This window comes from Leucopleurus acutus, assembly GCF_964270905.1.
Source record: "Leucopleurus acutus genome assembly, chromosome: 1".
Lineage (NCBI taxonomy): Eukaryota > Metazoa > Chordata > Mammalia > Artiodactyla > Delphinidae > Leucopleurus > Leucopleurus acutus.
The window spans coordinates 17,424,934-17,449,522 of record NC_139142.1 but is presented as its reverse complement, the minus strand read 5'-3'; the positions used below and the strand labels follow the sequence as shown (position 1 = coordinate 17,449,522).

Sequence of the window (24,589 nt, the reverse complement as noted above, 5' to 3'; positions counted from 1 at the left end):
TCTGCTCATCCACTTTGGAGAAGCTACTTAACTTGGAGCCTCCATTCCCTCTGTGAGATAATAACAGTATAAAATGCATAGCTTTATTATGAGTCCATGTATGTAAGATTCTTTCAAAGTATGTAAAACTGTTAATGCTATGTTGGAAGTGCTCCTGAAACACTGAAGTAAGTCAGGTGGGCGTTTGGGTGTACAGATAAGCAGCTGAGAGGACAGTCTAGGATGGAGATTGAAGTTTCTGATTGTATATATGATCATTTTTTAAAACTTTTTTTGGAGTTTAGTTGATTTACAATGTTGTGTTAGTTTCAGGTGCAAGGTGATTCAGTTATACATACACGTATATTCATTCTATTTTGGATTCTTTTCTCATATAGGTTATCACGGAATATTGAGTGGAGTTCCCTGTGCTATACAGTAGTTGGTTATCTTCTTGTATATAGTAGTGTGTGTATGTTAATCCCATCCTCCTGATTCATCCCTCCTCCCCCCCCGCCCTTCACCTTATTTCCCCTTTGGTAATCATAAATTGGTTTTTAATGTCTGTCAGTCTGTTTCTGTTTTGTAAATAAGTTCATTTGTATCATGTTTTTAAATTAGATTCCACATATTTTTAAATCATATTTGTTTTTCTCTATTTGACTTACTTCACTTAGTATGATAATCTCTAGGTCCATCCACGTTGCTGTAAATGGCATTGTTTCATTCTTTTTATGGCTGAGTAATATTCCATTGTATATATGTACCACATCTTCTTTATCCATTCCTCTATTGATGGACATTTAGGTTGTTTTCATGTCCTAACTATTGTAAATAATGCTGCAAAGAACATTGGGGTGCATCTATCTTTTCGAATTATGGTTTTCTCGGGGTATATGTCCGGGAGAATTGCTGGGTCATATGGTATTTCTGTTTTTAGTTTTTCAAGGAACATCCATACTGTTATCCACAGTGGCTGTACCAATTTACATTCCCACCAACAGTGTTCCCTTCCCTCCACACCCTCTCAAGCATCATTTGCATATATGATCATTTAAGCTTAAGGCTTGGATGCCATTTCTTACAAAGGGAAGAAAAGAAGAGTGTCTGTACCCAAGCTTATTGGACTAACACTGAATGGCTACATCGAAGAGGGAGAACCTACAAAATAGGAAATAACAATAGAAATAGGAAGAAAACCAGCAGCTGTCATAGCAACCAAGGAATGAGGATGTTTCAGTAAGGGCATGGACAAGTCTAAATGTTGCTGTGAGATTAAGTGGGAGGAATACAGTCAGAAAAAAGCCCTTTGGATTTGCCAACCTGGGGCAGATTGTTAACATCTCCTAATGTAAACATTAGAAGAGAAGCTTGTGGGAGAGTAGGGGTGGGAACCAGCATGGAATGTGTTGGTGTGAGATGGATGGGAGGTGAGGAAACAGAGATATTGATGATGGACTGTTCTTTCCAGGAATTTAGCTAAAAGGAGAGAAATGTGGGAATAGCTGGAGGGGAACTTGAGGGTCAAGGGGATTTTTTTAGTGGAAAATAGTGGGGAATATTTAAACATGGATCCAGTTTGAGAGGGAGAGATTGTGCACACAGGGAAGGAAGAGATAGTTATCTTCCAGAGAGGCCTGTAGGGCGAGGGCTCCAAGGAACGGATGATGTGATCAACCTTTAAGGAAAAGAAAGTAGGTGCACATAAAGGTAAACTCGTATGTTTGGCAACAGAAAGAGGTGGGAGATCCTGTCTGATGCCTTCCGCTATCTTCAGATTAAAGTCAGGTTGTCTACTGAGGGTGAGAGGAATAAGGTTTGGAGGGCTAAGGAGAGTGAAGTTTAATGCCATCTTTGAGGAGAATGGGAGAGAATGCTTTCCAGAGAAGTACAGTAAAATTGCTAGATGGGGTGAGGTCTCACTTTAGGTTGGGGATTTCTTATTTAAGGTAGAACTAGTCTGTGCTGTTAGGTGACTTTCTCTAGTGGGAATCTGAAACTCAGGTGGGCACAGGGGAGATTGGGCTTGTGATTGGGTGGGAAGTGTTTGCTTCATTGCTGTAATGAAAGAATAGAGGGCAAAGAGAACCTGGGGTGTTACAGAAGAATTTTTGAAATGAGAGACTGTATACCCTAAACTGATAAGGAGAGAAATGTGGTGTAGTGGGAAGAGCACTGATTGTTTTTTAGCCAGGAAAATTGAGTTGCAGTTCTATTTCTAGGATATGCTACTGTTTGAACTGGTGGAAGTCACAGATTTCTCCAAGCTAGTTTCCTCATTTGTAAATTAGGAGTAATAATGACTGACTTCTCATAGCTGTGTAGGCATTTCACAAGACTAGTAGTGACTAGCTCTCAAAAGGTATTGGAATATTTAGCTGAATCTGAACTCCAGTTGGAAATGTACAAGAGCCTAGTGGTGAATAATGTGAGTATAGTTATTTGCTTATTCCTTCTCTTGAATTATCAAGAACTGTTTAAACATCTTTTGTTCTAGCCCTGCACAGTCTGCCTTTTGAAAAAGAAAGAGAGGGAAGGGGTGAGGAAAAGAGGACGAATTCTCATTTGGGACACACATATTCAGAATGAGCACTGCATGTTTGAGTTATAGAGTGGAAGAGGGAAAAGAAAACCTATTAGACTTCCTGGTGTCAAATGCTATTATAGGATTGTCTGAACAAAGTCTCTTGTAGAGAAAAAGCAGATGTAGAAAGATTTTCCCTAAAATTACTGTTTGGTAGCTTACTGATCTCATTTTCTACAGATTTTTTTTTCACTTGGAATTCAAGGAACTCACAACACTTAACAACATTTCATTTAATTAGTATACAGAAGGTAGCTGTATGTAGGACAGTTGGCAGTTAGTTTTATCCCTTAAATGGCTTTTCCGACAGTGACCCCACATAAAGACCTTCCCAAGCTGTAGAACGTGGTGGCAGCAAACTTGGGACTCTTGGCTATGAAAGAGGCAAGGAGACTTTGTTGTCTGTCTTGCTACCAGCTTATCAGTAGCTGTCTAGTCCTTTAGACGCCTCCAGTTCTTGGCATCTTGCTGCTGCCCATCATCTGGGGAGCCCTTCATTTCCCATTCCTGCTGAGTCTTGGAGTCACATGGGCAGAGCAGATAATGGGCCCCCTGGTGTAATTACCTTTTACTTATGCACCAATCCTGCTTGGAAGTGTTACCCACTTTAAATGCCAGGCTGCTGCTGGTTTTGAAAATTTGAGCAGTGGTGAGGGGCTTTAGTTTTTTCAGGGAAGTGGATGTTGATTTTTGTTGTTTTTTTTTTTTTTTTCGGTACGTGGGCCTCTCACTGTTGTGGCCTCTCCCGTTGCGGAGCACAGGCTCCAGACGCCCAGGCTCAGCGGCCATGGCTCATGGGCCCAGCCGCTCCGCGGCATGTGGGATCTTCCCGGACCGGGGCACGAACCCGTGTCCTCTGTATCGGCAAGCGGACTCTCAACCACTGCGCCACCGGGGAAGCCCGGATGTTGGTTTTAATACCACTGTAACTAACACCGTTCATAAAATTATACCTGAAGCTTGCATTTTCATACGGAAGATTTATAATACTATCCTCTGTCCATACCGTCTATGTGGCTTCAGGCAAATTATTTCATCTCTGTGGACTTCATTTGAGGTTGATATAAATAGCTCCTATGGGGTGTTGTGAGATTAGATGAAATGAAACATATTAAAAGTCTTTGGAATTATAAAGAGCTTTATACAAAAAGTTACTTGATATGACATGAACCTTTAATCAATACCAAGGGCCATGTCATAGGTATCTTTCTAGTTACCAGCTCCATGCCTGGCAGGGCGTGGGCATTCCCCGAGTATTTGCTGAGCTGTACTTGGTGCTGGTAGACCTCGTGAGTCTTATTTTCCATTCTGAGCAACACATATCAAGAAAGGCATTGCCAGTGAAGGAATCAGCATTGCTAAGATTCTGGAGCAAATGAAAGAAAAGGGACATTTACACAGGAAAGGAAGAGATCTCAGAGACCCAATAAATGTCTCTACATATTTGCAGGTTGATGGATGGAAAGGTGTGTGTGTGTATCTCCAGAGGAAAGAACTATGATAAAAATAGAGAATGAAAGTCGGAGAAAAATAAAATTTGATGAATTAAACAGAATGACCTGTCTACTAAATTAGGGACAAAAGCTTCCTAGAATAGGGGGCTTTTTGTTATTTTTTTTTTTAATGCTAGTAATAAGAATGACACAATGAATGTATGTTCTCCATGTGTTAGATGATATTCTAAGTGATTTATAGTCCTACAACAACTCTGAGAGATTAATACTATCATTTTCCCCATTTTGCATATGAGTTAACTGGGGCATAGGGAGATGAAGTAATGTGCCCAAATTAGCACAGCTAGTAAGTGGGAAAGCTGTCCAGGTCAACTGTCCCCAGACCCAGCTTTTTCTCATTATACAATCTCTACCTCTCTTAAATCACAGTTTATTGAGTGCCTAGTTGGTGCTTTTTGTTACTTTACATGCATTAGATCTAGTCTTCCCAACATGAGCGTGACTTATTATCCCCTCTTGAGATGAAAAAAGGTGATGCACAGAGAGGTTCAGTGTCCATTGTCATGCCGTTTGAGTGGCTGCACTGATGTCAAGTTAAATTCTGACTCCAAACCCTTTGCTCTTTCCATGCCCCCACGCCACCTCTACCTCTCACTTGTTGATTTGATCCAGAAGCAAGAAGGACCAGTTATCTCGATGCCCTGAAAGCAGTTCCTGATTAGTGAGTGGCTGGGTAGTAAGACCCTAAAGTGACTGATCATCAAACCCATCTGGGGAAAGTTGATAAAATGTACCTACCCAGCCTTCTTTGAAGACCAGTCAAACCAGAATCTGCAGGGGTGGGACCCAGGAACTTTAATGTTTCATCACCTTCCCTAAGTGTTTTTGATGACCCTTGGGGATGGGGAATCACTGGATCAGATGATGTGAAAAATCCCTCCCAAAGTTAAGTCTAAGAAATCAGCTATTTTCTATGCCCGATCCGTGAGGTGCTCAGTATCTGAGCAAATGAATGAATGTATGAATGACTGCTGAACTACCTCCCTTTGAAATGGGTTGAAGAGTGTATAGATATGAGCTGTAGGGAATTCCATCCTTTATTGACCATATACTTTTTTCTTCGTTTAATCCTGTTGGCGCTGTCTCAATAAAATTCTTCTCTAATAGTGTCTGTTCACCAGTGGGCTTTATTAAATACCGTGAAGACTCAGTCTTGCAGTCCTAGATTATACAGATTTCTATGAACCCAGGGGATGGTCAGTGGGAGCTCCCTAGTGGATTGAGAGAAGCGTATGGCAGTAATGAAGGTGTCCTCAAAGCTTATGCAGTTGAGTTTTTAGCATTGTAACTTGTTCTAAACTTAGCCCTATTATTCAAACCAACTACATTGGAAACCATGTGAGAACAACCCTTCAAGTGTGTTAGAGAATTTTATGCTTGTCAGGAGAATAGTTTTTCTTTTTTTTTTTTTTGGTCCAATTTTAATGTTTTCCATTCTAGACTGACTGGAGCCAGAAAATTGTCGACTGTTTAAATAAAGTGTTTCCTTTCTTTCCTTCCCTCCTTCCCTCCTTTTCTCCCTCTTCCTTTCTTTCTCTCCCTTTGTTTTGGCAAAGAAAAATATCTGTCTAATGAGAAAAACTTCAAGGAGCTTGATTGAGCTTCAGTGAATGAGATGGAAAAATGGTTTCAAGTTAGGGGGTAGCTATTGTTATATTTTCCTCCGCATTCCTCTGCTAATTCCCACATCTTGGCCAGCTAACTACAGAACTCTCCGATTGTTGTAGGAACAGTATTTATAACCTATCTTGAGGAATGTGGAAATGTGCACAAGATCTATAAATTGCTTTAGTGTTTCCAGATTATAACAAAGACATTTGCAGTGTAGTTGGGCCTATGGTTTCTGCACCTGTGTGTGTCGATTTTAAGCACAAACTTAACTCCGGAAGCTCTAAGTCTGATGTATCCAGGGAAACTTTTCTAGGGAAAAAAAAGCTCATCAACAGTAGCTTTTTCACTTGCATCGCTCCAGGCAGTGTGCTGTCTTGGCACAATTCAGCCAATGCCGAAACCATTAAGGTTTTTATTAGGTTTGTCCTGGTGTCATTATACTATGGAATCGGCAGTGCTTATAGATAATGCCTGTTTTCTGTACTATGATTTTTATAGTCTGAGTTTATTAAGAGCCCCTGGAATTAATTTAAAAAACTTTTTAGGCAACATGAGGAGAGAAACACTTTGCAGAAAGCTCTTCCATGATTTATGTCTTTTGAGTCTCAGTTCCTATGAAAAGAGTTAAAAAGTAGCCTGGCATAACTGCTGCCGTTACTGTCATCTTTAACAGACAGGCAGGGTCAGGGTCTTGCTGTCTCCAAAGAGCCTTTGTTGCATGTTGTTTTACACTCGGGCTTTTGAAACTCTTTTCTGCTTTAAATGAAAATTTCTGTTTGTACCTAGCACCTTCCATTAAGCCATTCTTCACATTCTCTCATTTCCTGGAGGGGAGACATACTCAGTGCACTATTCAAATAGGAAAGAAAGAAGAAAAACCCCACACCTTTTGCTCTCAATATTTGAAATCCATCTTGTAAAGCAAAATCTTTTTGTTATCAACCTTTAGAGACTTATAAATGAAATGACTAATGATTTTGAAACATGGGTTTGTTTATTAACTTCTAGAAACAGGACTATCTCTGTGGGAAGCAAAGTGCTGTGCAGTCAAAGTTTTGTTCCTTCTCTGAGCTGGGCTGGGTTTCACCTCTTGGTCTACATTACAACCGTCCATGTGCAGAACTTCTGGAACCTCTTCCCTGGCTTGCACCTTACTATCCTTCAGATCCTCACGTAGACAGTCCTTCCTCTGCTGTGTTTTTCCTGATACCCCATGCACTAGATTAGAACTTTTTACATGGTACCATAATTTCCTGATGCCCTGAGATTGGAGATCTTTACACAGTACCATAATTCCCTGCTTATTCATTTCTCTCCCCTCATTATACTTTTAAGACTCACAAAGGCAAAAACCATATCAGCTCTGCATGATGGTATCGTCATTCCAGTGCCCAATAAATATTGGCTGAATAAATGAATGAAAAACATATTGCATTTTCATGCTTTTTTGGTGGCCATGGCACAAAACATTTATGGGCTCTGTTTATTAGAAACTTATCTTCACCTTCCTCTATAAAATCAAGATAAAAATACTAACTCTTTAAGGTACTTGTAAGATGGGGTGGGTCAGTCGTTCTTAACTGGGGGCATTTTGCCTCACCAGGGGACATACCTATGGCAATGTCTGGAGACATCTTTGTATGTACACAGCAGCCCCACAAGAAAAGAATTATCTGGCTCAAAATCTGAATACTGCTGATGTTGAGAAATCCTGGAGGAGGTGTCAGTACAGAGAACTTGGTTAGTCAAAGGTGATTTTATTTTACTCTACATTTTGGAGTTCACCTTTTTGGATATCATTAATAATAACAAGTACACAGAGAATAAAAGTTTTATTTATTATGTTTTTGCCATGTGTCAGGCACCATATAACTTTTCACAAATATTATCCTATTATCCTATTTAATCTCAACAGTGCTGTTGAGTTAGGAACTATTTTATCCCCATTTTTCAGATAGGGAGACTAAGACTTAAAAGGTTAACTGGGCTTCCCTGGTGGCACAGTGGTTGAGAGTCCGCCTGCCAATGCAGGGGACACGGGTTCGTGCCCCGGTCCGGGAGGATCCCACATGCTGCAGAGCGGCTGGGCCCGTGAGCCATGGTCGCTGAGCCTGCACGTCCAGAGCCTGTGCTCCGCAACGGGAGAGGCCACAACAGTGAGAGGCCCGCGTACTGCAAAAAAAAAAAAAAAGGTTAACTAATTTATCTAGCTCCTAAGTGCCAGAGGTGGGATGAGAACTCAGAGGCTATGCTTCTGATCATTATACTATACTGCTTTCTCTATAAATACAGTCTCCATTTTAAGGTCTAAAAGGATTTCTCCCCTTAGTGGGAGAAATATGGAGAATATGGAGATGTTAGCCTTACTTAAGTTTAAAAAAAATCATTATTGCCTAGGTGGTTGCAGTTTTACACTTGCAGTAATTTGAACAAAGATACAGTCTACTGGCTGATATAATATGTAGGCAGTTGTTGATCCAGGAATTAGGACAAGTCTATTATGCACAGTTATTTTATGGAATTCCCAAGAAGCACAAAGAAAACCTTGAGAGTTTGTTTTCTTTCAACACTGAACTTGCCATAGCTGATCAACACGCGATCTAGATGGGACTTTTCTCCTATTGAAGTGGATAAACAGTCACAGTTTGCCCCATGTAATCCCATTAGGAGCTTTCTTCAGGACCACATCCTCTTCTTATGTAATTATAGGAGAACCACTCATGAGTAAAGTCCACCTGCCAAGAGAGCAAGGCCTGGGGCAAAGGGTTGGCTGATAGGGCTTTTTCGCTCCTTACAGAGGACACAGTTGAAGCAAGTGGAAGAGTTGCAATTTGGATGCACAGTGATGGTCTCCAGTGATCCCTGAGTACTTTATTAGCTCGCAATCATTATTGCCTTGAGTCTCTTCACTGATGAAGTTTCTAAACAAATTCTACCATCTTCAAGCACTGGTTTGTTGTTTCTAGGGCCTTAAAACTTGCCTTGTAAATGCCAAGTTAAGAAGCATCTATTCTTTTTACATAGGAATTTAAAGACCCTGGGGCAGCTGTGTTTTCTCCCTTGGAAAATTCTGTTCATTGTGTGCTACTATCACACTTTGAAGATTCCCATGGAATACTCAAAAATGTGTTAGATTCTATTCTTTTGGTCTCACTTTCCTACCTTTTTTGAAGAGTAAATGCTAATAGCACCAAACAGATTTTTGTTCTTAAATAAATCATGCTTTATGAAAGTAGGCCCCCTCTGATTACAAATAGTTCTTTAAGCTCCTCCTGGATATTAGTGCTTGTCATTCAGACATACATTTTCAAGGGTCTGTTGAAGCCAAGTGATATATTTAGTCATTGCATTACTCTACCTGTAAGATGTCATTTACATATAAGATGCAATTTGAGACCATCTCCTGGGGACGAAAGTGATTAGTATGCCTTATGCTTTTACTCTTCTCAAATGAATCATTTGACATGCTCTTGCATGTATTTTACACTTCATAAATTAAAACATTTGAAAACTTAAATAAGACGGCACTGTGTTTAGGGCAGTGTTTCTCTAATTCTAACGTGTACGCCCCAGGCTCTTGCTAATGTGCAGATTCTGTTTCCAGCAACTTCACAGGTTCGTGCTGTTGGACCAGGGATCACACTTGAGTAGCAGGCTATTAGGGAACATTGAGATGGTTTGAGAATTTGAAACCTGAGCTAGGGATGGCATCAAGCTGATGGCATTACATTCGCTTTTCCTGCACTATGCTGAGTTGTATTATAAATTATCCTTTAAGGGTATAGGGAGATTTTTGGCAGAGAGGATGACTCCTGTTCCATGTGATAAAACATATATTTGTAATTTTTAACAACTTAAATAATGCTTAATTTTTAATAAAGTATCACATCCATCTGTTTTGCCTGAAAAGATACTCCCTATACCCCCTCTCTTTTTTTTTTTTTTTTAAGTTTTCTGAACAATAGAAAAATGAATATTACCGTTTCTGGTCATCAAAGGCATTTTTTAGATGGCTCACAATATTTCAAATTGTAGAACAAATTTACAAGAGTCTGGACACTTAAATAGTAGTTACAATGGTTTTTTTTTTTTTTTCTTTTTCTTTTTTAATTACCTTTCTAAAGATAGCTAAGGGAACAATTTCAAATAGTTCCTCTGTGCTTTACATATAAGTTGTTTCAATTGTTGTGTATTGGTAAGAATTAAGAGACTTCCGGCTTGCCATGTCCTGTCACGTTAGCTTCTTTTGTAGGGAAATCAAATCTGGCACCTTTCAATTAACTTCTTTACTTCTCTAACCTAAAAATAGACGGAACAGTTGTGGAGCAAGAAGGTCTGATTACTATCTGTATATTGCCTTTACTTCCCCAACTGTGTCTTCTAACATTTCAAAGTTTACTGAAAGTCCTTTCCTAAAAGCAGGAAAACACATACAGATGGGAGGAAGGTTGAGTTGCTGGAAAATAATTTTATTCGCAGTCATGAGCTTGTCAGCTCTCAAAGGAATCGCAATGGTGTATCTCATCTGAACCTGAAGGTCTCAAAAGAGGGGATAAGTGGACATGTGTCATGGGTAACTCAAGTGGGGGCTATTTGGGAGGCAGAGAGAGATGAGAGGAGGTGGGGAGTGGGGAAGAAAAGAGCAGTCTTCTCTCTGACTTGACATCACCTGTTTCCGTGCATCACCTTTAAACTGCTTCATCACAGTGTCAGATCAGAAGGATGCGTCTTTCTAAATAACTTTATCAGTCCCCATTTTGCATTTGTTTATAACTGGAAAGGGTTTCACAATTTTTTTTCCCTTAAATTGTATTCGTTGCTCAGTCACTCATTTCATCTTGAAATATGACTGTGACCAGTTGCATTTGTAGATGGTCATCATTGATTCAATGGATTCAGCCCTGGGCCTCTTGTGCCTGTCTGTTTGGATATGCAAATAGATCTCTGAGAGAAGATACTGACTGTGCTGTGAAATTCACAATATGATCATTGATAGTGAGAGGTAACAGTATGGTCTCCGTTTGATGATAAAGATAATTGACTCGTTTTCATTTCTTGAATACCTTTTCAACTGAATTATTATTATTTAGCATGTCACTTAATGCCAACTCCCTGAGCATTTAGTCCCAATCACAGAGATGTTTTTGTTTTTGTTTTGTTTTTTAACATCTTTGTTGGAGTATAATTGCTTTACAATGTTGTATTAGTTTCTGCTGTATAAGAAAGTGAATCAGATATATGTATACATATATCCCCATATCCCCTCTCTCTTGAGTCTCCCTCCCACCCTCCTTATCCCACCCCTCTAGGTGGTCACAAAGCACTGAGCTGATCTCCCTGTGCTATGCGGCTGCTTCCCACTAGCTATCTATTTTACATTCGGTAGTGTATATATGTGCATGCCTCTCTCTCCCTTCCTCCCAGCTTACCCTTCCCCATCTCTGTGTCCTCAAGTCCATTCTCTAGGTCTGCGTCTTTATTCCTGTCCTGCATCTAGGTTCTTCAGAACCATTTTTTTTTTTTTAGATTCCACATATATGTGTTAGCATACGGTATTTGTTTTTCTCTTTCTGACCTACTTCACTCTGTATGACAGACTCTAGGTCTATCCACCTCACTACAAATAACTCAGTTTTGTTTCTTTTTATGGCTGAGTAATATTCCATTGTATATATGTGCCACATCTTCTTTATCCATTCATCTGTTGATGGACACTTAGGTTGCTTCCATGTCCTGGCTATTGTAAACAGTGCTGCAATGAACATTGAATCACAGCATTCTTGAAAAGCCACAGTCAGATCAGCACTTAATCCACTCACTACCCTTAACTGACTCTTTTCTCTCTACTTTCCTACAGCAGATTGCCGACTGAACTTAACCAAGTTCATAGGCTGATCCACACTGACCTGACTGACCACAGAAGAAGGGATTCTGCCTACCCAACTGGGCCCCTTTTGACCACTGATAACTTGGCTTCACTTGTTGCCTGGGTGGAAAGTTCTCCCTACTGAAATTTTTTTGCACATGGAGGACAATAGCAAAGAGGGCAACATAGGCTGATAAGACCAGAGACCACAGGAAGATTATTTGACCTTGGCCTTCGGGACTTTTCCTCTAGCTGGAGTTCTGGACTTTAACAGAACTGCGTTCAATCATTTTGGTTTTGCTATCTGTTTTTTTTTTTTTTTCTTTTTCTTTTCACTACCACATCGTATTTTATTTCTGTACTTCAGAAATGGGCCTACAGACTACACAGGGGCCCAGCCAGGGGGCTTTTTTCCTGAAATCTTGGCTTCTCATTTCCCTGGGGCTCTACTCACAAGTGTCAAAACTCCTGGCGTGCCCTAGCGTGTGTCGCTGCGACAGGAACTTTGTCTACTGTAACGAGCGAAGCTTGACCTCAGTGCCTCTTGGGATCCCGGAGGGCGTCACTGTACTCTACCTCCACAACAACCAAATTAATAATGCTGGGTTTCCTGCAGAGCTGCACAACGTACAGTCTGTGCACACCGTGTACCTTTATGGGAACCAACTGGATGAATTCCCCATGAACCTTCCCAAGAACGTCCGAGTTCTCCATCTGCAGGAAAACAATATTCAGACCATTTCACGGGCCGCCCTGGCCCAGCTCTTGAAGCTTGAAGAGCTCCACCTGGATGACAACTCAATATCCACGGTGGGGGTGGAAGATGGGGCCTTCCGGGAGGCCGTTAGCCTCAAATTGTTGTTTCTATCCAAGAATCACCTGAGCAGCGTGCCTGTGGGGCTTCCCGTGGACCTGCAAGAGCTGAGAGTGGATGAGAATCGAATTGCCGTCATATCAGACATGGCCTTTCAGAACCTCACCAGCTTGGAGCGTCTGATCGTGGATGGAAACCTCCTGACCAACAAGGGCATTGCCGAGGGCACCTTCAGCCACCTCGCCAAGCTCAAGGAATTTTCCATTGTCCGGAATTCGCTCTCCCATCCCCCTTCTGACCTCCCAGGTACGCACCTGATGAGGCTCTATCTGCAGGACAACCAGATCAACCACATCCCTTTGACAGCCTTCTCGAATCTCCGGAAGCTGGAACGGCTGGATATATCCAACAACCAGCTGCGCGTGTTGACTCAAGGGGTCTTTGATAACCTCTCCAACCTGAAGCAGCTCACTGCTCGGAATAATCCTTGGTTCTGTGACTGCAGTATTAAATGGGTCACGGAATGGCTCAAACACATACCCTCATCTCTCAATGTGCGAGGTTTCATGTGCCAAGGTCCTGAACAAGTCCGGGGGATGGCAGTCCGGGAGTTGAATATGAATCTGTTGTCCTGTCCCACCACGACCCCCGGCCTGCCTCTCTTCACTCCAGCCCCAAGTTCAGCTTCGCCCACGACTCAGCCTCCCACACTCTCTGTCCCGACCCCTAGCAGAAGCTATGCGCCTCTAACTCCCATGGCATCGAAACTCCCCACGATTCCCTACTGGGATGGCAGAGAAAGAGTGACCCCGCCTCTTTCTGAACGGATCCAGCTCTCTATCCATTTTGTGAATGACACTTCCATTCAAGTCAGCTGGCTCTCTCTCTTTACTGTGATGGCGTACAAACTCACGTGGGTGAAAATGGGCCACAGTTTGGTGGGGGGCATCGTTCAGGAACGCATTGTCAGTGGTGAGAAGCAGCATCTGAGCCTGGTCAATTTAGAGCCCAGATCCACTTATCGGATTTGTTTAGTGCCACTGGATGCATTTAACTACCGAGCTGTAGAAGACACCATTTGTTCTGAGGCCACCACCCATGCCTCCTATGTGAACAACGGCAGCAACACGGCTTCCAGCCATGAGCAGACGACTTCCCACAGCATGGGCTCCCCTTTTCTGCTGGCGGGGCTGATCGGGGGTGCGGTGATATTTGTGCTTGTGGTCCTGCTAGGTGTCTTTTGCTGGCATATGCACAAAAAGGGGCGCTACACCTCCCAGAAGTGGAAATACAACCGAGGCCGGCGGAAAGATGACTATTGCGAGGCAGGCACCAAAAAGGACAATTCCATCCTGGAGATGACAGAAACCAGCTTTCAGATCGTCTCCTTAAATAACGATCAGCTCCTTAAAGGAGATTTCAGACTGCAGCCCATTTACACCCCAAATGGGGGCATTAATTACACAGACTGCCATATCCCCAACAACATGCGATACTGCAACAGCAGTGTGCCAGACTTGGAGCACTGCCATACGTGACAGCTAGAGGTCCAGCATTACAAATGCGGACAGTAAGACTCTCGAGAACACACTCATGTGTGCACATAAAGACACGCGAATTACATTTGATAAATGTTACACAGATGCATTTGTGCATTTGAATACTCTGTAATTTATACGGTGTACTATATAATGGGATTTAAAAAAAGTGCTATCTTTTCTATTCCAAGTTAATTACAAACAGTTTTGTAACTCTTTGCTTTTTAAAATCTTAAAAAAAAAAAATAGTTGCTGAAGTACTGTACAGGGTTGTACAATGAGAACCCAATACTAAGGTAAAAGAATGAGTGATTCTTCCTCCTGATGCAATTCACCACTTTGCTGTTGAAGCTTCAGAACAAATTCCTTTCCTAGAATTGGTGGTCAGATGAAAGGGCAGGTTAAAATGGACTCATCAGTGTAGGATAAATAATAGGCATAAAACCAGAAATGACCCCAGATATCTTCACGCTATTTGTATATTTCCTGGTCTGGAAGAAAAGTGAAAACTTCTAGAGTATAAGAAAGGAGGTAGTCACCCTGATTTGACCCAAAGGAGGAAATGCAGAAAACATCTCTTGAGGAAGTCAGTTCCTGTGAGATAAGTTAACCCATCCTGGCAGAATCACGAAAATGAGATAAGATTTGAAAAGACAGTCAAACCCAGGGGTTGGCTTTCTGACTGGGAACTTGAAAATCACTCTTCAGGCTTCCCTGACCCTATGTGAAACAGTGAGAGACCTGAGTCTGTTTTCAGTCATCTTCGGGGGCAGGTAGGATGTCCCAGCAAGAAAACTCCCTTTAAAAGTGTTACTGTTCAAATCATGTGTCAGGTTGAATCACATTCATCAGAGATATATTCTAGAATACTTTTTTTAGAAGAGGCTAACAAAATAATGGGAAGAATTATATTGAATGGAATTATTTTTGATAATGAGAACTATTTGGGTAGATTCACTGCAGCTATGTCAACATGATATTTAGACCAACAAGGGATCAATGTTTGGAATATACTAAACTTGTTATGTAAAAATTATTGATACCATTTAGACAAAAGCAAGTGATCAGTGGTTCTGTTATACTATATCAACTAACTTTGTTAGTATCATGTTGAAATAGCTTGAATTAATACCTTTATCCCCTTGGAAATTCTTGTCTTCCAATCACCTCACGTATATTTTCGTAATTAGCTGTAGAGGCAACATTTGTCATTCCCCCTCTCTTCAAAATTCAAAAGAACATCATGGATGCCAGTCTTGGTTGCACAAAATATCCATATACACTTTAAAATGTATACTAATTCTCCTTGCTAATAATTCTGTAAGGACACATTAAAGCTGGCAAAATAACGTATTTGTTTAAAAAGCAATACCAAGTTTCCACCTTGAACTGACTTTGACCTTCCATTTTTTAAATTTAATTTATTCCTTTCAGTCATGGATGTTCCTCTTCTTTGGGAATTGTGGAGGGATAATCAATCTTATATTAACAGCATAACAGATGAAAAAAAATGATCAAGTCTGAGAGGGAAGACTTGTTCTCCTAATCTTGGCAAAGCAGGGCATAGGACAGAGGGCATGGAGAAGAGAAGGATGTCCAGACTTAATTCTAGATATTTTTTGAAGCAACGTCCATCTTCAGAAAGCATGTATAATGTACTCCTTTCCATCCCTTAGTTGTAGAAGGGCTATCGATCACACACATACATTATCTAAAAAATACACCCTTGGAAAATTATTTTCAAAATCAAATTTAGGCATTTCAGTCTGTGTTGCATGTTTCCTTGATCACCAGCCATTATTTTAGGAACCTATGAAGTTAATGTCACAATCATTTTGCTTTCTCTTTCTCTGTCCCTCTTACTTTTAACAAAGTAGAACTGTGATGTGTCTACTTTGTAAGAGTTTAGGTATAAAATGCTATGCAAGTTTTTCTTTATAGTAAGAGCTTTATTTTCTTTAATAATATATCCCCAACTCATATGTTTTAATCTCCCTTGTCCCTCAGAATAAGCAGAAAATATAACTGAAGTTATGTTATAGACACAAGAATCGAAACTGTGCAGTCAGTTGAGCTGAAATTAACTACTAATTAATTTGAATTAATTCTAAAGTGACTTCGGTTTTCATTTTAGTTTATTAGCTAGCTCGTTTTGTCTGTTGCTTTTTTAAAGCTTGATCCACACAGTGAAGGGTTAAGACAATCTGTGAAAGTGATCAGTGTAGCAGTAAGCCATCTGAAATGCAGGACCATGACATGGGGTTTTGTGTATTTAACTGGATAATTCCCTCCCACTGTCCCTTTCTCCTTGGCTGTGTAGATAAAACTATGTGTTCAAATGATGGTACTTTGATTTTTAAGGGTTTTTTTTTTTCCTTTTATCCACAAAATAATCATTCTCATTTATTTGTATTGTATGTATAACCTCCAGCTGGATACTTCGCTGCTGAAACAAATGTTTTTGCTTTGAGCCAGGAAGACCAAGATTAGAGAGGTTTCTATAATGTCTTATGGGATTCACAGAATTATTTGGGGCTTAAGTCCTATGACAGAGACCTGGTCATGTGAAGTGATTAGGATGATCTGAAATGGTTCCTTTGCTGGAAGACCTTTCTGAAGAGATAGAATCTAGTTATAGACTTAATTCTGAGCTTGTGCACAACATGACAGAGACTGTTAAAATTGAGATCAGTCTCCTATTTGAAATAGTGTACCTGGGGCTCTCACCTACACCAGGATAGAAAGCACATCATGGAATTTGTAACAACCATCAGTGGTGGATGATGCTTTGAATGGTGTTTTTGTTATGGGAATGTTTTACTGATACATCAACTCTGTATTTTGGACCTCTCTTGAGCTCATACATTATTTTGCATTTTGAGATTAGTCAAGAGTCACAGTTCAAGGTGCAGGACAAGACCATGAGCAAAGCCATACGTACCGGCTTTTAAAGAGCTCGATGCTGTCTGACCAAATCAAATGATTTCAGATACTATGTGTCCACTTTCAGAGCTAGGTAACTGTCACTGTGCAGAAGAAATTCCAAAAGGAAAAGTCATAGCCATGAGCACACAGGTATTACTGACCATTATTCATACGCAGCATTGTCATGAATACCTACTTGTTTGGGGAGATGTATTTGAATAGGGAGAAGCCCTTAGCTTCCCTCAAACTGTCAAATGCATTAACAAATTTTCGCATGGGACAATCAAAAGCAGAGACACAAAGGGTGTCCTCCTGCCTATTTTTCTGATGCGAGAAGTGGAAAACATTCTACCCTGTGAGAAATCATGCAATTTCTAGTTATCTGGATGTTTGTTGAAAATATGTTACATGTTTTCCCAGAGGTTTAAAAAAAAGTATAATGTGACCAGTCTGGTAAAAAGGATGAATGAAATAGCTGATGTTATGGCTCCATTTCCTACTAGATCATAATAGTCCTAGTCATTCCACAGGAGTTAGAACTTCCTTCCTCACTGAGGAGAACAAGCTCTCCATGTTGTGGACAGAGCATCCATTCCAGACACAAGACAATATAGTTGCTGTCCACAGGGAGGACAGCAGATAGCTTGGTCAGCTAACCTCACTTGCAACAATGAAGTGATCAATTTCCATTACTTCTTAGCTTCTAGCATTTTTCTCTACCCTATAACAAGGAGACATTGTTTCACTTTGGAATATGAGAGTAATAGTTTTGCTCATGACTTACCTTTCCAACTTCATGGGAAAGCAGAACAGAAAATGGAGCCCCAAAGAGAAAGAGATAAATACATAAAACAAACCAAAAAACTCTTCATTATTAGTTTTGTCCAACCTTGCCTGATGCTTTTTTTTTTAAGTCAAAATACTAATGTAGGAAGCAGTAGTTTACACCTCTCTCTAATTTCTTCAGTGGGGTCGAAAGACAATTGCTGACAATGGGGGATGCTTGTCCCTGATTGTGGGGAGAAAGTTTTGTACATGTTGTTATAACATGTACTGTTACACTGTTATTCTGGGGATACTGTTACAACAAAAAAAAATCACATTCCTTTTGCTATAGTTTAAGTTTTTTTTTTTTCTTTTTCTAGCAGCACACCCACCAGAAGAGCACAAAGCAAGGCCATCACAACAGACATTTTTTAACTAGTGTAAAACACACACTTGTGTACACACACACACCACACACAGGGGTATTCGTAAAGACATCCATGGGATGTAAGATTTATAACCTTTCTGAGGCAAGGTGAAGGCGTCGCCACTGTGTGTCCCTCGTGGGAACAGTATATATTCGCTGAAAGTTAATCCTGATGATTTGTTATTGTTTGAGCCGTATGTTGATTTGCTTCTGGTTTCTGTGTAGTGTGTTCTCACTGACAAGGGACTGCAAGGGGCTGGAAGATTCTGCATCACACATCCCCTGAGACCTACTGTGTCGCACACTTTGTTAACTACAAACTTCACTCTACACTATACAGTACCTTGTTGATATACTCAGTAAAGGCTTATTTTAAAAAGAAACCACACTGTGTTTATCTGAGTAAGTTCATTGGGATACTGCCCATCCTTGCTTGGTTCATGTCAAAGACAAATGAGGGACACTTCCTGATGGAAGACCATGGATGGGATGAAGGAGGTAGTAGGGTTTTTCATTTTCTCTTACCTTGAAGACAACTTCTGTGTTTTAAGGCCATTTGACTCTTTTTGTGTGAGGGGTTTATATGAAATCTTCACGTTCTTTTCTATTTCCTGACTAAATTGTGTGTTCCTATGAATATCTTTTGAATATACACACATACATGGAGCATATTATTTTGTGTTTGTGAAATCTGTGTTGTTTAGAATATAGATAAATGCCAATGTAGTTATCTCATCAGAATAGTCTTTTGCCCTATTTCATAATATACACTGTCCATTTTAAATGTCACTTTTCCTTAAGAATCCTCATGGTACTTTCTACTTCAGAATTGTTTATAGAGCTCATCCACCCATACTTTCAATAAGCACTCATGAAAATGTATGTATTCATATGCTCAAGTTCAATTCGGGATTATCTCCTGATTTTCCAGAAGCCCTTTCTCTAACCCCTCTTGGCCGTTTTACTAATAGTGTATTTGACAGAGACTGAATCAGGAAATAAAATGATGACACTCAGTTACTACTATTAATGACTTTCAGAACCTCTGTTGGAGAATTAACTATGAAAGATGGTTGTAACAGGTGATTCATATTACCTTTGGGAGATTTTGTGCAAAATAATGTCTATGTGTTCTTGGTTACTTTTGCCAAGAGTTACAGACTCTACTCTGTGGAGACCAGACCCTTAGTCGAGGAATACCTTTCATTCAAAAGAGTTTATGAAACAACTTGTACTATGTCCCAGGCACTGGTCTGAGTTCAGAGGTTTCATAGAAGAATGAAATACAGTCTTAGCCAAACCAAGTGTATTTCCTACTCCACCGTGTTCCTAAAACGTTTGTTCATCCAATATATTTACTTTTCATCTACTTTTTACAGAGTACTTTATTAGGTTCTACTGGGGATTCAGAGAAAAATATGACTCTGCTGCTAGGAAGCCCACAGATCGTGTAATAAACTTGTTTTCTAACATTCCAGTGTCTCAGAGCCCATGTGATAACTTTACATTCTCTCATTAAACTCAACGAAATATCTAAGATAACAAAAGAGACATATATACCTGTTGGTAAGTTTGATAATGCATCAAGTTTGTGTATTAGATACCTAGAGAGAAAGAGGTTAGAGGATCTTGGTGTTTAACAGATGAAACAAAGAGAGTGCTTTGATAAGATCAGAATTCAATTGAATTAAATTTTCAAATTTACATCCAGCAATTGAAAATTTTGGAATTGTATTTGGTAATTACAAAGGCAACCTCTTAAATTCCCATTGAGCACAGAATGGAAATCAATCAAAAATAATAATCGTAATAATGATACCTGGCTCCATGGACTCTTCTTGTTTTCTTGCCTCTTAATCAATTGACTAGCCTTAAGACTGACTAGCCTTCAGGACAAATTCTTAGTGTTTAAGATTTTCAGTGATGGAGATACCACAACTTCACCCAGTGGATTCATCCATTGATTGTTGGTGACCAATCAAGGGAATATTCTTACGAACCTCAAAATATCTATGTCTTTGAACTCCCTTGGTCATCCATTCCTATAATTTTAATTTTTATATTCTGATTTTGTGATCATTTGATACCTGTACATTGATTTGATTTGAAAGCTTCAGATGGAATCAAGCAAGCTCTGTGTATATCCATGGGGTGAGCTGAGAGAACTATTAAAAAAACTTGAGTCAGGTTATTTTTAGTAATGAATTTGTTTCATACTTGAGAGGTTGCTCTAAATATTTTGTAAATCCTGCTGAAGATGCTCACAGATAAGAATCTATTGGGGTGTTAGCAAACTGGCTTCTGGATTTATACCTTTATTTCATAGCACAAATATAGAATGTGTGCTTTAGAGGATATTATAAAAGCTTTATCTCATTAGTTATACAGAAAGTTAAGGATAAAGAATTTTTACTGTTAAACTCCAAACTGGATGTCACTGTAGGACACACACCAACTGATGATCCCGTCTGTCCAGGTTCTTGGTATGAAGTCTAAAGTAGATGAACATTTCAATGTACCCTTAGGGGGATTCTTATCATTTGACATAATAAACCTCCATAATGCGTCCATCTTTTTCTAATCAAATATAAAAATGTGATGGATCAGAGGGTCTGTTAAACTCCCTGGTTTGGGTAATTAAGTTTTGTTTTCATTCAGCAAGTATTCGCTAAGGCCTGGTAAGTTTTGGCGCTGAGTGAGACAGTTTTCCAGGAGACTTAACTTTGAATCATCAAAAATCTTTCCTGGAAGCTGCTGGTTTTCAACTCACAGCCTAGGCCATTCCCCACACTCTTTGACTTCTTGGAGCGCTCACGCACCTATATTTAAATAATCAGCTAACAGTACTAGTTCTGGCACTTACACATGCTCTCAAATGTGTTTTCTTCTCTCAGCTTCCTAACCCTGACATGGTTAAGACCCTTCCTTCAGTCTGTTCCCACTTCAGCCTCATGTACACATTGCAGGACAAAGGATAATCTATAAAAAATGCTTGTTGTGACACTATCTCAATTTCAAACTATTCCATTATCATTACTTTAAGAGAGAAGTCAAACTCCTTGTGTGACATACGCATCCTACTACCCGTTGCTGCCTGGTATTCCTTACCAGTATTTCCTCCTCATTCATTATGTGCTCTAGGTTAGATATATATCTTAAATTAAAAAATGAATGAAAATCTTTCAGTCTATCTCTAAGAGATCTCAAGTTCCTTGTCTGGTTGACTATTCAAGATACAATTCAAATATACACCCACCCCCCAACACTTGGAAAGCTTCTTGAATCATACCTGTTAATGATCTGACCTCTCTGTGCAGTTAATCTAACTTTAAAATACTTTTATTTGTGGCACCCATGCATTGTAAACTTTCATGGGTCTGTTTCATGACTATACTCCAGGAGAGACAGAGCACATATTCTGTCAATTGTATCTCATCCAGTGTTGAGTATGGTGTCCAGCCCCTGGCAGCTGCCTTGTATGTGCTTTTGGAGAAAGTGTGATTGGAGCACAGGGGGCCCCATGGTGACATCAGGCTCCTTGTGGGATCAGCTCTCCACACACAGCATCGCCTCAAATAACAGCTACCCTGTCAATCTCCTGTGGCTGGATAATTTCTTTTCAAACCTCAGAAAGAGCTATAGAATTGTGAATCATGCACAATAAGCTTTGCTCAAAGCAAATCATATATTTTCTTTAACATCTCTTGGTTACCCATTGCTATATTTTACAGAAATTTTGTTTTTATGATTATATGATAGCCACACATTTATCTGATTTGGGAGCTTGAGATGGACTCAGGATATGTTTACACCCACAGGGAAGGCTAAGAGAACTGTTAAAATGATTTGAAGAATATCCTTTTTTTCTATTTACACACAACCTCAAAACTGAGCCAGCTTGCAAAAGGCATATAAAGAGCTATCTTAAAAAATCATCTTGCAACAAAATGTCACCATCATGAAAAGTATGCAAAGTATGGGGAGACACAAAGTCAAATTGAGGAAAACGTTTTGATTGTTTGCTAGTCAAAATGAATTCTTCACATGTAAAAAGCAGAGGTAGATTTGTTTTCGTTGTTTCCATCAGCGGTATCAAAAGGGACAGTCATTATTCACTGTGTCATACACTATATCAAAAATACGGCATATATCACTTATCTTGGTTTTTACCAAGAGAATAAATAGTCTCTCCTAGAAATGATATTCCCATAAAGAAGGATGCAGTAGAGAGTAGTGGTTATTGAAACTTGAATGAGGCTGACTTATTTTGGAAATCTGCCTTTGCCATTGACCAGCCAATTGGCCTTGTTAATAACTTACACTTTAGGGTCATCGGTTTCTTTTACCTTAAATGGAGACAGTGAAGACTAACACATATGATCGCTGTCAGAACTGAAAGCAGGTATAGAAGTTAACACATTATCTGAGGCTGAATAAATGACATCAAGCACCATGTATGTTTCAGGCAAACCCAATTCACAAGCACGGGGTGACATATCGCCAACTTTATATGATGAAACCAAGCTTCTTGAGCATTAGGATCAGAATTTTATGCAGGAATCATTTATGTAAATGTAGTTAACATCCAAAATTCCACATCACTGTGTACAACCATTTTCAACACAAATTTGACAGGGAGCTTTTCATTTTCCCTATTCTTTTTTTCTGGAACAGTTGGGGAAAGCGAGATCCCACAGGGTAACACAAAACAATACCAGGTCCTTTGTCTCATGGTGAGCGGGATCCATTGAACAGCACAGTTGAACGGAGAGAGAATAGACTTCTTTGTAGTGTAGTTATTTCTTCTCTGATCTGCAGAGGACATGTAGGCATGGTTATTGCTGAAAATTGAATCAGGAAATGTTTCAAATGGGTGAGTATCAGAATGAGTGTTCAGAAGACACTGGGCAATTGAAACATTAAAAAGATTAAGGTATTAACTTTCTGTTTCAAAGATTCTGTAATGTTAAATGATGTAGTTTTATTTCATTCTACTATACCACAAGCCGTGGCATCTACATCCACACTTGATTGATAGTGGGGAAGGTAGCAACCAAATGGAAGAGTTCTTTAATGGCTCTGCAATGCAGATGTGATAGTCTACCAGCTGTCACATAGTTCCTTTTTGCAATCAATACCATTCTTGATTTCATAATCTAGCTGTAATTAAGAAACATGAATCCTCTTCAGCTGGGTTGTGGGTTTTTTTTTTCCTTCTGTACACTTTCTGTTCATGGTAGTTAAAATAGTCTCAAAGCAGCTCACTCACTGGGGTCTATATTAGCATTATTTTCCTTTTAATCCTGCGTTTCCTTGATCAATAAATACAGAAGATCAGATATCCGGATGCTAAGGGAAGAAAATACTTTATATTCCAGTCCTTGACTGCAGAGTTTAATTGGTTTCAGGGCAATTATTTGGTAGGTGTAAGTCAGTCCTACCAATCCCATGGTCTATAGACAATTTCTATTCTGTTTGGGCCGGTATCTGTTTTTTGTTTGTTTGTTTGTTTTGTGTGTGTGGTACGCGGGCCTCTCACTGTTGTGGCCTCTCCCGTTGCGGAGCACAGGCTCCGGACGTGCAGGCTCAGCGGCCATGGCTCACGGGCCTAGCCGCTCTGCGGTGTGTGAGATCTTCTCGGACCGGGGCACGAACCCGAGTCTCCTGCATCTGCAGGTGGACTCTCAACCACTGCGCCACCAGGGAAGCCCCCGGTATCTGTTTTGATAGATTGACCCACAGCTCTTTCTATTGTTAAATATTTTACATAGCGGCCCTGGTTAGTTGGAATACAGGATGCTCCTCTAGTATATCTGAAGTAAGGGAAAACCACTTGATTTGTAATGGAGGCCAATCACATCTGATAGAGACCAGCAGTTTCTGTACAACCTATTGGGTGAGGAGCTAAATTACTGAAGGGTGGTGAATCCCTTTCAGTCTGAGTTCAAAGCTATCTAGAGCTAGATTCATCCTTGTGGCAACCCATACTAATGTTGGGCCCTGGACATGTTTATGCTTCAATTTCCTCATCTGTACAAAGGGTAATTACAAGACTTACCTCAGCAACAATAATACAGCACCATGCTTGACACATACCAAGTGCTCAATAAATGTCACTTACTTTCTGAAAATATATGGAATTAATGTTCAAAAGTTGGGCCACATAGCTCAGGTCTCTCTTGCATCTTGGGTAAGACCATTAATCTCTCTGGCTTGTTTCTTATATTTGAAAGCATCAGAGTTTGGTGGATTTCTTAAGATCTTTAAACTCTAAATTCAGTTTCATCCTTGTTAATTTTCCGTGAAGTTTAGCTCTATTTCATTGAGCTGCTTTATGTTCTATGTTCTTATAAATTTTAGAAAGATGTGTATGGACTAGAAAACAGGGAGCATTCACTCAGTTTCATTAACTTTATCACAAAGACTGACATGTCCCTCATTAGCTATAATGATAGTAAACTCAATATGTTTGAGAAGCAACATGCACAATCATTAAAAGTAGGAGTTGTGGGATCATAGGCACTCCTACTTTGTATCTGTGTGATATTATTTAATGTCCCTGAGTC

General features: G+C 39.9%; 1 protein-coding gene and 1 long non-coding RNA gene across 2 annotated transcripts in view; both read left to right on the top strand.

Moving 5' to 3' along the window:
* The window catches only part of FLRT2 (fibronectin leucine rich transmembrane protein 2), a gene marked incomplete at its 3' end in the record, with an annotated part of 96,945 nt that extends 83,039 nt beyond the window's left edge, over nt 1-13,906 (top strand). Inside the window, exon 2 of the mRNA XM_082840502.1 lies at nt 11,546-13,906. Coding sequence (XP_082696628.1) covers nt 11,924-13,906 — 1,983 coding nt within the window. The 5' untranslated portion in view covers nt 11,546-11,923. The remainder of the gene's footprint in view (nt 1-11,545) is intronic.
* LOC309962608 overlaps nt 1-24,589 on the top strand; it is an 878,309-nt gene that overhangs the window by 662,958 nt on the left and 190,762 nt on the right. The window lies entirely within an intron of this gene.